Source organism: Leptosomus discolor, chromosome 3 (genome assembly GCF_034619465.1).
Source record: "Leptosomus discolor isolate bLepDis1 chromosome 3, bLepDis1.hap2, whole genome shotgun sequence".
NCBI lineage: Eukaryota > Metazoa > Chordata > Aves > Leptosomiformes > Leptosomidae > Leptosomus > Leptosomus discolor.
Genome location: NC_141393.1, coordinates 13077141 through 13090150, shown reverse-complemented (window position 1 = coordinate 13090150; position 13010 = coordinate 13077141). Strand labels below are relative to the sequence as shown.

The following is a 13010-nucleotide window of genomic DNA, read 5'->3' as shown; positions in this document are numbered from 1 at the left end:
GCTGCCCGGAATGCTGTGGAGTAAAGGTTGCAGAGCAAAGAACTGAAGCTGTACCCTTTGCTCAGGACTTTGATGCATCTCAACACAACTGTTGGAGGCAGGACATTACCCCTAAAGGACTTTTTGATCTGGAGCAGCTGCAAAGATGTTTTATGTACTTTGGAGCATCTCAGAAGGGATAGCTGGGGGAAGGCTGGATATCTAAGCTACTCCTCTGGTACCCAGAGTAGATGCTGGGACTGCCACAGCTCAACCCAAGCCATCACATCCTGCTGGGGACTAGAAGCCACCACAGAAAGCTGCTCCAGGGTCCTGGGCTGTTGCCATACCTACATAAACCCCTCCGTGCATAGCAGAGGGCAGGCACGAGGAGGCTGGTCCTCCTGCTCTGTGCTACCCTCCTCACCCTGCAGCAATCACACTGGGGGGCTGCAGGGTCCATTCCTGCCTCCTGCCAGGATAGGAACATTTTTGACTGGAGCAATGTGTGCCCTCTTCTGCCTGACAGCAAGCACCTTGGCTCTCCAAGGGGAACAGAGAGAACTTTGCAAGGAAACCAACTGTTATTTACGTATATTTTAAAATACATTTTGTTCAGCTGCACATTCCTGCCAGCCTTGTTTAGGGAAGTTTTAATAAGAATTGGCTTCTCTTTGGTGTTCTGTACAAGATGAGGAAGTTTTCATCTGTGCCTTTAAAAAAACCCCACATCCCTGCCAAGATGTATTAGGAGAGCTGTAAAAAAGGAGTCATCCTGTTCCAGGACCACGAGGCTTATGTAACAGGGAAATCCTAACGAAAAGATACTCCCCCAACCCTGCACACGCTTTTCCAGGGCACATGCCACTTCAGGGTTTTCAGCTGCTTGGTTTGCATGTTGATCACATCTGCCATTGGTTTATTCAGATGTATTTACAAATATATTCCCCCACATGCCCTCACTTGTACATGCCATAGAATGTTTTTATAAAATGCGGTGTGGACCTCACCTCACCACAAGGATCTTTAAATAAAATATATTGTAAAGTGCCAGATACAATTATTTTAAAAAATACAGTTCTAATTAAAACAGATACTTGGCCACCGCATTAGCAGCTTTGTATACTGATACATTTTTAGCACAACAGTCTATTTCTGTCAGGGGAGCAGGAGGCTGTCATGCCACCCCTCTAGCTCTCCAGTTTCAAGTCCAAAGGCTTTAGAAAATGAGGCAGAGGCAGATCATCCAGAGCCTCTGGGAAATGCTCGGGTGAAATGGTCCTGATCAAGACACGCATGGCCCCGACAAACAGGGATGGGGGAGCTAAGCCCACCAGGCACTGGAACCTGTTCTCACCCAGGAGGTCCTGCCACTGCTGCCGGTTGTCCAACAGTTGCTGCTTCATTGTGAACGGGAGGTCCTGAGGCACGAAGAAGAAGAGGCAGTCGAGGCAGAGGAGCTTGGCACGCATGTTAGCTGCTGGCGCGTGGGCAATCTGCTGCAGCAAGGTGTCGAGGGGGGTATTCCCAGCACTGTCTTGCAAGCAGGGCGACGCGCCATGCCCCAGCAGCAGGAGCAAGCACTCGGGTCGCACCAGTTCGCAGGCCACATGCAAGGCCGTCTTGCCGCCCTCCACACGGCTGCAGCCCCGGCGGTCCAGGTGGCTGGCTCTGTCGCTCGGTGGGAAGGCTTGGATAGTCTTGAGGATTCGGAAGAGGACGCGGACCCGGTTGTAGCGAACAGCCATGGCCAGGTGCGGGGCCGAGGACTGGCAGCAGCTGAAGCTTTGGCTGGGCACGGCCAGGGCGCTCTGGGGGAACTTAGTCAGGAGGTGCCGGGCGTAGGGCTGGTGGTCGTGCACCAGCGCATAGAGCAGGGCCTCTGAGGGCGAGTACACGCTCACCTTGCCCCCGTCCTCCCAGTGGAAGACCTCCATGGTCCGCATGTCCTCCAGGAACCAGACGGGCAGCAGGTCCCTCACCGCCTGGTAGAAGGCGAAGGAGGATTTCTTGCACTGCTTCTGGGACTGGGCGCCGCGGCCGCCCACCCACTGGACGCTCCAGGGCATGGCGGGCGGGCGGGCTCCGCCGGGGGCTGCCTCCCACCCCGGCGCGCAGAGGCCGCATCGGACCCAGACCTGCGGGAGCGGAAGGGCGGTCAGTACCGTGCGGCCGGGGCTCCCCGGGCTGCTCCCGCCTCCCCGCCCGCCCCTCCCGCCGCCGGTGCGGAGGGCGGGGGGTCAGCGAGCCGCGGCGGCCCCGCTGCACCGGGCAGAGCCCCCGGCGCAGGGCAGCTCCCTCCCCGCGGTGCACGGGACGCCCATATGCCCGGTGCACGGCAGCCCGGTGCAAGGGAACCCTCTCCCCGCGGTGCACGGGAACTCGGTGCACGGGAACCGCCTCCCCTGGGTGCACAGAACGTCCGTATCCCCGCACACGGGAACCCGGCGCACGGGAACCCCTCCCTACCTCCCGCTCCCGGCTCCTTCCCGCCGGCCGCCCGGCGCTCACCTCGCCGCTGGCCCCGCGGAGCCGCCGGCCGCTGCCCGTGGCCGCCGCAGCCGCAGCGGAGGGGCGGGAGGCGGGAGCGCGGCGCGGCGCCGCGGGGCCCTTTTATCCCCACCCCCCGCCCCGGGCGGTGAAGGTCGGTCAGGACCGGGGAACTGTCCAGCCGCCGCCGATTGGCGGCCGCCCCGGCTCCCCCGGGCGCCCATTGGCTGCGCCGAGAGGACGGGGCCCTGCACCATCGTGTGCGTCACGGGAGGCAAAGTTCCAAGAAACTTGGCTGCCGGCTCGGAGTCCCGGCGGGGGCAGGGTGGGGCGGGGCCTGCCGGGGGCGGGGCCTGGGGTCCCGAGGGTGTGGCGTCCTGGGATCCAGGGGGCATCGGTCCTAAGGACATCGGGTCCTGGCGACATGGGGTGCAAGGATATGGGGTTCCAGGGATGTGGGGTTCTGGGCGTATGGAATCCATGGCACATAGGGTGAGGGTCACATGGGATCCTGGGGGTATGGGGTCCTGGGAGCATGGGGTTCAGGGGATATAGGGTCCAGGTGCATGGGGTCCTGGGAGCATGGGGTCCAGGGGATATGGGGTCCTGGGGGTACGGTGTCCTGGGATCAAGGGGATGTGGAGTCCCAGGGGCATGGGGTCCTGGGAGCATGGGATACAGGGGGTATGAGGTCCCAGGTTCACGGTGTCCAGGGGCACATGGCGTCCTGGGGATATGGGGTGCAGACAGCACAGGGTCCCAGGGGAATGGTGTCCTGGGGCTATGGGGTCTGGGGCACACAGAGACCTGGACACATGGGGTGGTGTCTGGGCCACGGGGAGACCTGTGCACAGGGGCTTTGGGACACCCGGGCTCCTGGGCGTAGGAGGCTGCAGACATGCCGTGCCACAGGCACGTGGTGTCACTCCTCCCCGCCTGCCCTGGCAGTGCCCAGCCTGGCCCATGCCAGTTTTTGGCTCACCCCCTGCCCATCCCCTGCGGGTGTCTCTGGCCGGAGGCTGGCCCTGCCCTTCAGCCAGCACCGGCTGTGGGCTCCCACGTGTATGTGCACACGTGCTTGCTGCAAAACTTGTGGCTCTCTCTCCTCTCCCAGATAGTGACATTTGCCTGCAGCCCTTCCCACTGAGAGTCACCCGTCAGGCTTTGGCTATGGGAGAGTGAGGAGATGGTTGTGAAGTGGGGTGAGCCTGGCTCTGCTGGTAGCCCTGCACCAGGGACACCCCACTGGGGTGCCTGCATTCCCTTGGCCCTAAAATGCGGGTGTACAGGTAACAGCCATGCACTGGTAAAGCAAGTACTGTTGTTACTGGGATCTGCTCTCCCATAAGGTCTCCTTACGGACAGCAAATCCTGGGACCTGCTCTGTTCTTAACCCCCACAAGTGGTTTCACAGCATTTCCGTCTTTCACACTGCGTATTTGACCTCCTGCGTCTCCCCTGCTCGCAGCCGTTGCCCTCTCAGTTGGGAGCGTGTGATCAGATCCTTCGTGGGTGGGCAATGCTGGTCGCTGTCGGGTTCATGGCCAACAGCTCTGGTTTCTCCGTCCTTGGAGTTCCCCAGCATTCCTCTCGCGCAGGAGTGCAGCTTCTGCTAATTGCTGCTGGAGCGGGCGCTGCTTTCCGCGCGTCCCAGCACGACGTGCGTACTTGCACACTGGGGGGATTGCCAGGCGTCTGCTGAAACGCCCCGCTTCCTTACAGCCCTCTCTGTGAGGCTGCTCAGGGCGGCGGGGAGGGAGCCTGCAGCACGCTGCCAACCCTCCCCTTGACCCCAATGAGAACGAAGCTGGCGAGGAACAACCACTCCCTTTGTCATGCCTCTTCTGAACTGCCATTCAGCCAGGGAAACAATGCTTAAACTGTGCTCAGTTTGCTTTCTAACTTCTTCCTTGCCACATGATGCTCACACCAAAACCCGGGGGTCCGTGAGAGGGGGTGCAGGCAGGTGGGTGAGCTGGGCAGGGCACTGCATGCCACTGTCACACTCAGACACTCTCCGGGACCACATCTGAGGGAAGAGAAATCAGGGTAACATGCGTTGAGCTGCTTTGCTAGAGAGAATTACGTCCAGTGTTTGTCAGTGTGATTCATCATCTGAGGATCCCCGCGGATCCACCAGAGCTCCTGGCGTCTCGGATGTCAGCCGCGGCACGGAAAATCCTCTTTCATCGCTCGTGTCTGATTCCGGACGAAAACTCATTAAAGGCAGCCACTTCCACCACTCCCTGCTATCGTGGCGCACTTGCCTGACAGTTGCATCCTATTGCTGCAGGCACGGGATGATTTGTACCAAAGTGCAGCATCAAAAGAAATGGTTTAAAAATAACTAATTCTATAGCCCGCCCTTTGTGTCCAGCGCAGCCTCACCCAGCCATGCCTTGCCTCCCATCACTGATGGTAGCAGTACCCACCGCATCTCTGCGTGACGGCCCTGCCCAACCACGAATCCCAAATCCTTTCCCTGCTGTTGCCAGGACATATTGCCACCAATTTGGATGTCCAGCGTGGTGATGAGCCAGGTTGCCCAGCCCTTTCTACTCATCTTCCACACACGCCTGGGTGAGCCAAGTGGTGTCAGAGCCCAAAGGCAGGGGCTTAGCACAGTTGCAAAGCCAAATTGTCTTTTGCCTAGGAAATTAATGTATTTGGTGTGGAAGCAGGACTGTTTTTCTCAGGCCAAGCTCTCCTGTGATGTTGAGGGAACCAGCTACAGCCATAGGGTGCTTTGGGCCCCAGCACTGGCTTAAAAATAGGCCAGAATCTGCTGAGTCCTCATGGCCTCGAAGCCGGTGGGTAACCTAGAGACTGGCCCCTGTTTGCAAAATGTGTTTGTCACATACATTCGCAGCAGGAGCCTGCCTGTAGGAAAGGCAGCTTGTTTCTGAGCTGCACTGGAGAAAAGTGTAACATTCACCCCCGAAATTGTTTATAGCCTGCCCAGCAGTATTGACAACACATGATAGCGCAGAAAGGTTTTAATTTTGTGATATATATTTTACATGCAGACCCACAGACATGACTCATTTGTTTGCAGTCCAGCCTGGTTTTAATCACTTTGAATTAAGTAACTGATCTTATTACTGATCCGACTATGAGAGGGCTTATCACAGGTTCCTTGGCACATGACGAAGATTACTTTGTCGGTCCAACCACGTCTGAGTAATACAACGTGTCCTCTTGGAGCTATTTTTTTCTTCCCCCTCCTCCAGGACATTGATCCTTTGGTTTTTTCATCCAGTGACCAACTAAAACCCGCTTAATGCTATCAAAATAAGCCACGTAATGGGACGAAGGGAAAAGCTCTGCCGTTTCTTGTAGCAGACGTCATTTGTTTCCTGAGGTTTTCATTAAATAGAGGGCAGGATCTTATTGACTTAATGGACACGATTGTGGGTGTAATTAAAAGCAATACGAAAACAGGCAGTATCAGTGAGCACACTAAACATAGTTAATGTTTAGCGCTGGTTTGGAGCATGAGAGGAAAGATGGGCAAAGAGTACATCCCTCATTTTTGAAAAGGGCTGAAAGATACGGGGTTTACTCCAGTCCTTGCAAGGATTTTTTATGTGGGTTTGACTCTGAACATTTACCAGTTTCCTCTCTTGAAAGCAGGCTCAGGACCAAAGGTCAGCAGAGTCTGGACAACAGCCCCAGACCCGTGGTGGGCGGGAGCAGCAGAGCTGCCACTTTGCTTTAAGCCTCTGGGGTTTTCGTCAGCAAGTTGGATAAAAACATCTAATGTTCCTTTTAGCTAAAATGAAACATCTTCAGAGAGAAGTAATGAGTGAGGAGAGTCAGAGGTTTGCAGCAGGGGTGCTGGGCTGGAATACACATGCTGTATGTCCACCTCCCACCGCGGGCTCATCATTGCCCTCATTTAATCTCGCTGTGCCACCAGCATCCCATCTGTAGAAGGGGTGCAGTAGTGCCACTTCGACCATGCTGTTTTAGCTGGTGAGCTCTTCAGGTCAGGGATAATATACTTGCATATATTGGGTTGGTCCTTGGTTTTCTGGCCCTGCGTGGGGACCTCTCTGCTCTGCTGTCCTTAGACAGGGGACAGAGGCTGGTCGCCTGGTGCTGGCCAGCGGGGACACAAGAAGGCAGAGCTGCTGGCAGTCACTAGACGACTCGTTCTCCTTTGGCGAGGACACGAGGTGAAGAGGCGGAGGACAGCCTCAGGCACCTCTGTTTAGCTGTGATGAATAATAGCTGTTGCTGACACCTCGTGGAAGCCTGAGATAAAGATTTTTTCCAGCAAAGTTTCTGTTTCGTTTCTTCTGCTGCTGCTGGTTCCCAACTTGAGGACCTTGTCCTTATCTCTGTCATCTCCGGAGCACCCGTCTGGGAAGCAGGCAGCAGGGCCCTTGGCTGCTTGCAGGACCAGGGATGGGAGGGTGGCCGAGGAAAGCCGCCGGGGACTAAACTTTCCCTCGCCTAGAAGGGGGAGGGCACATCTGCTTCCTGCGTGGTGGTGAGGGCAACTCACCATGGATGCATGTGGCATATTAGCTGCAAAGGGGAAAGCACCCATCTCCCGTACCCACCTCTGAGTCTGTAACTTCCATTGCATACATGCCGTGCATGTGCCTGTTTTGTCCATGTCCGCTTTTCAGGGGAGCATATTTGCAAGTGGCTGTTACAAATCACTCTGTCCTTTCGTTTCAGAATCTCAAAACGCTTTGGAAAAAAGACACAGAAGTTTTCCTGGGAAGTGGGAAAACATTTTCATTTGAGGAACAAGACGGCTGAAGATGCCACAGAGTCAGTGGTGACCTGGGTTGGGGCATTGCTGCTGGCTCCCTTGCTGAAATCATCAGATAACATCACTCCACCCGGGGGGGGGGGGGGGGGGGGTGTGGGGTGGCGGGGCGAGTTGTGGCCTTGAAACCTGCTCTCACCGCTCACCCCCACACTGTCTCGATCAACACCCACCTCTTCTTCCTCCTCAGTCTTCTTTTGTGTTACAGTCACTCTTTACTTGCCTGACTTTGTATGAGTCATCATTTTACTTCTTACAGCCTGAGCTGCCTGTAACCCTGGCTGCTTTGCTTTCTCGGCTGCCTTACAGGGTCAGCTCCATCCTGACCCACAGCATGAAAGAAAAGCTGCTTTGGAAACAGCAAAATGAACAAGCCTTCTCTTGTTACTCTTGTTTCCTGGCTGCTGCTGAGCGAATGTGACACCCTGCCAAAACTCTGCATCCCAAATGAAACTTGGGGACCCAAGTGAAGCTCTGAAGCACTTCTTTTTTAGAAAGAAAATCTCTCCACTGGCTCTGGAGGAAGTACTTAACATGAGGGTTGACCACTGATGAACATCACTGCTGGCTGATGGGAGGCTGGATACATGGCTCAACTGATGTCACGGATCTGTCGAGGTTGTCAGTGTCCACTGGTGGGATAACCCCGTTTTTAGGCTTTGAATCTTATTTTTAAAGCTGGTTCCTTGACAGAGAGTGCAGAAAAGTGTTCTGGCAGAAGTGAGGTGGGCAGCAAAGTGATACGGTCCTTCAGCTGTAGGTGTTTCACAAGCCCTCAGGGATGGTCACAGACTATCATCAGCGTCCTCTTTATTTTGGCTAGGTTTGCGGGCCACCCCTCACTAAGCCTTGGTCTTGGCACGTGTAATAAATGAGCCACACTAATTCTTTTGGAAACCTAGGGAAACTCCCAGAGCTGCAGCAGTTTGATCCAGTACATTACAGGAGGAAGCTGAAAAGTGTATTTGTTCCTTTAAAGACCAAAAAAGTGCCTTTGGGGGAGCCTTTCTGTTTTGTAAGCAAGCGGATGAGAGGGGTCAGAGAGCTCCTGGCGCCTGTGGATGATTTTGGCCTTCAGCTTGATGTTGGTTGTTAAAAATATTATCCCAGATGTATTAATATGACCAGACTGGATTGCATCTGAGCTGAACATTGTGAGCCTAAGGCAGGACATAAATATAGAAGCAAAACAGCCTGACATAAGAGTCATCTGTCCTCTTCTACACAAGAAGTGAAGGGGAAGGAGAGGGGACTTACTCTGCTGCAATTTTCAGACGCTTGCAGGCATTAGCCTGAGCCTCAGAGAGTGCCTGCACTGGGGTCCTGGGGCACAGAAGACCCCATGTATCCCTTGCTCAGCCCCTGGTGTGCTGTGCCACAGGACTGTGCACTCAGCACATTTTTAACCCGGGGTTAGATTTGCCTAGACAAGGTCTGTAATTGGGAATGACTATTTGTTTGATGTGTTTGCCTAACAGGATTACCCTTATCATAATGATATAGCAACCTGGCCTTGGCAGAGCAAACCCCAGGGGCTGGAGGGGTCAAACCTTTGCCTCCCTTGCCCCAAATGTGCACAGCGCAGCTTGTCTCTGTTATCATGAATATCCAGCCAGTGCTTTGGTTGGCATTCAGTGCTTTGCTCTTGGTAAGAGCAATTGTGACATGTACTGCTGCCTGCTGACACCAAGCTCGGCATTTCTCTCTCCACACCTGAAAAAAAATCAATAATATTTGAAGGTTATAAAAAATGATGCAGTGTTTTACAAGTAGAGAATGGGATTCCCATTGGGAACTGCTCTGAGCAGGTGCCTGGTTGAATTCAGTGTGAATTTGTTGCCCTCTGGCTCCCTAAGAATAGGTAATGAACCAATATGAGTTGCCTGGTTTTTGTATTGTGCATCGTGAACATGCCTCAAATTGTCACAAAAGCGTCTGTTTGTCTATAAAGGTGTATCTGTGACTGTTAAAGTTTGCTGACTTAAAAGACTCAAGGAAGGTATAGGATGAAAGCACTGTTTTCCTGCAGATAAGTAGGCTAAAGGCTTTGCTAAAGCAGAGCCTGACTGCACTGGTGACCAGCTCCCAGGCGTGTCCACCCCAGTTTCTGGCCAGGGTGGGGGGCACCTCCTTGCTCCCTGGTGGTGTCATTTTAACCCCAGCACTTCTCAGGCCAGCTGATGTGAGCCTGGCCTTACCAGCTCCCCGGGCTATTTGGGGAAGCAGAACCTGCCACTCGCTATTTGCTGGTTCCAAAACAAGCAGGATCCTCTATTTATAATGTGCTATAACTGGCTTGAATGAAACCTGTGGTTCTCTGGACTCTAAGGCCCCAGGACCGCTGCTGCAGCAGCACCCTAGTCCCCAGGGATGCTGCTGGGGATGCCAAGATGGCTCTGCATAAAGCAGAGGGATGCGTAGGTACAGAGTGTGAGCTGCACATTCACAGGCTCCTGGTTTCTGGAGCAGGCTGTACTTGTCAGGGCTGTGTAGATTCCCTTGTCTAGATGAGGTTTGGGGGGATGGAGCCTCTTCTGAGCAAGGCAGAGAGACATCTTCCTGCTGCAGCAGCATCACCGTGGAGATGTTCTGGTTGCCGCAGCATTACCCTAACCATCCTTTTTTTTCCCTGAGGCATTTATAGCTGGGATGTCAGCAGGGCTCATGCAACTCAGAAATGACCTATTCAACCACTGGGCCTAAACAATTTGAGTTCACCTGTGATCAGTGTATATTTAATTTTGGTGGTGTATGCAGCTGTTCAGACCCTGTTGTTCATCACAGAACTGTTCTGACCTTGTAGCTCATTGCAGGATGAAATCCTTCTATCTAATTCAAAGCAAAGCAGCCACCTCACTTTTCTTTAGAAGCAGGTAAATATGGTATAATGCTTACCCAAGGGTTGTATTTGATCTGGTTTTGCTGTAATAAATCCCTCTGCCATCTGAATTGTAAAACATGACAGATATAAGGCCAAGCACAAAGATTAAAAAAAAAATTTGGCTAATGCTTTGCATGTCTTTGAGGACTTATTTTTATTCCCATTTGTTCGTTCTCTCCACTCTTGGCTGCCGCTGGGTCTGTTGAAATAACAAACAGGGATGAGGAAAGAGGGCAGCTCTGTCATGAGCTTCCTTCGGTGGGAAGCGGCTGCATTACAGCAGTTAACTCTAACAGCAACTGCAGCCTCAATAGGCAGATGTTTATCTGTCACACACATCACAATAGGAAACCTGTTGTGTTTTTTTTTTCTCAAAAAGGTTGGATTATCAGTCAAAGACCTTTTTGCTGCAAAGTGGTGTTTAGAAAGAATCTGTCTTTCCCTTTCGCTTTGTAAAAACATAGAAGTCTTCTAGTGCTGCCTGAAGCTGCTTTGCTGCCAAGAAAACCTCCCGGGTCTGGTGATGAGGCCTCTGTAATATTTCCGGTTTCTCTGTAATTATTTTCTAATGAAATTTTCAAATCCAAGTACAATCAGAAGGTTAGACCATAGCGAGTTCACAGTAGGGTTTTTCAGTTTGCTTTTTCTTTTTCTAAATCAGCAGCTATCCCCTATGTAGAGGCAGTAAGATAATTTTGTGCATATAAAGGCACCTGAAATCAGGGTAGCAATGACTTTTACCTGCCAGATGGGGTGCTGGCATCATTTTATGTAATTCTCCATTTGGAAGCATTGCTTTTGCACTGAAATTGTTGTACCTGCCTCATCAGATTTGGCCCTTAGTATGTCTCTGCATGGCTTACTAAGTGGCTGGGGGATTAGGGTGCAGCTCCCCTCGCCAGGATTTCCCTCTGCTCCTGCACATACAATTTAGAGAAATGGGAGAGCTCATGTTTCCAAGGCATTGCCAGTATTTTGTGATGCTTCCAGCTCAGAAAACAGACATAAAAAAAGGCTAAAAAGGTGATGTAAAGTAATGGGGCATGAGATGCGTGACAAAAACAAGCCAGGTATAAATAGTGAAGCCGGTATAAATAGTGAGGTTGAGAAACACCCGAGCCGAGCTGCTAAGCACGGCAGAAAGGTCGGCTTGCTCCCTGCCAGCACCTGAGCCATGCAGGGGCACTGGCAGTCTGCTCCCCCTCGGCTCAGCTCCCCGGACCTCTCCTGTAGCCCTGCTCAGACACCGGGACCGGGACGGGCTCACCGTTGCCTTCCATCTCAGCAGCTGGGCTGCCCATGGTGGGGCTGGAACAGTGGCCGCTGTAGACATGGACCGTGTGTTTGGAGAGTTTTTTATTGCAGAAAGGTGTGAAGTACACTTGGACAAGGCCTTGGGCTCCTTCAGATGTTTTGCCAAATCCCAGTGCTGCTGGGGCCGTGGAGCATGGCATGCTGCAGAGGCTGGGCAGGGCCGCTGCCCATGGCAGCCACGCAGCCCATCTGGGTAGCCCACACACGCCAACGTGGTCCATCGCAGAAGTGGGTTATTTGACAGGCTCTTCGGAGTGCTGCTGTTGGGCAGCTCACCCGGACGGAGCTGGGTACAGCAGCATCGCCTGGAGCACCTGACAATGCGGGTGGGAATTTCACTTCAATAAAATGGGAGTTCTTACTAAATCGCGTAGCAAGGCAGGTAACACTAGCAGGAGGAAAGGTCTATGCATGGTGAGTTACAGATCCAAGGGCTGGAAACATGTATGAACAATGAAACTTTCCAGAGTTTTATAGCTCATGCTAAGAAGTGTTGCAGAAGACAGACAAAATACTCAGGCTCCTCTCTTCATGTCTTTGCTTGGTTACTGCCAGCCTTCTGCCCCCAAACCAGGGATGACAGAATAAGAAGTGCCTGTGTCCCAGTTTGCAGCCAGCTGTTGCAACTACTGAGGAAAATAGGCCCGGGCTAGTATATCAGTGTAATGTGGTAAAGGGATTTAGGTCTTGGAGTAATGCTTGCGCTTAGGAGAGGTAATGCTGTTGGGTTGGGGTTTTTAAAATGGTGTCAGCATTTAAGATCCCTTATACTTGTGATTGTGTTTAGATCACAAGAAACATAAGATTTCATAACAGTTTACCCTGGAAATCTTGCTGCTGCCTCTGAGTCACAAGTACTCGTGGAGACAGGCTGCTCTTGCAATCCATGTGTTCTGTGAAGCAGAAAGAAAAACATTTTGGCCAGGGTTCAAGCACCTTTCTCTGTTGTCCTGGTGATAAGTGCCTGATAAGAGTTCAAGGTCTTTGCTTGCTTGTATAGAATAAAAGCAGCTTTTCTTAAGTTGCTGCTGGCATTTGTGGGCTCACCGAGGGTGCTGGTCTGTTGTTCCCAGTGTCTGGGCGGTTCTGGGTGAGTAAAACAAGGTTGTGCTGTGCAGATTGTAGTTCGTCCTACAAGAGGGATGAGCTTCCAGGTTTTCATTCTCTGGCATGCTGCAGTGGGTATGACACGGCAAGCATTGGTAAGCCGGATGTTCCCTCTGAGGGGCTGGGGCTCTGTTGAAGAAGTGTGGGATGGTGGTACAAGCCCACTGCAGTGGTCCCTGGAAGCAAGCCAAGCATGGCTGCTGTTTTAGCACCATCATTAGGCTTCAGAATTGACAGCCTGCAGAGATGTAAATGCAAGGCAAGCCTTCTTGGTGCTGCTGCTTCCAGATTTTGTCATCTGGGGAAGATGGAACTGGTTCTCTAATGCTTGGTTTGCGCTCTGGAAGACTGAGTATGTCGGAGGGCTGGATTTTTTTAGCAGCAGTGTAAGCATGGCAGTGTGAGGAGAGATGAGGTGAGTTCAGGGCAGTGGGATGAGACATTCAGGCTTGCTCT

The 13010-nt window shown here is 52.8% G+C and overlaps 1 protein-coding gene across 1 annotated transcript; it reads right to left on the bottom strand.

Annotated features, from left to right (window-relative positions):
- Positions 1-864: 864 nt before the first annotated feature.
- On the bottom strand, positions 865-2048 carry ANKRD9 (ankyrin repeat domain 9). Its single transcript, XM_086463201.1, has one exon. The coding sequence runs from the start codon at positions 2046-2048 to the stop codon at positions 1170-1172; it is 879 nt and encodes a 292-aa protein (XP_086319327.1). The 3' UTR covers positions 865-1169.
- Between the last annotated feature and the right edge of the window lie 10962 nt (positions 2049-13010).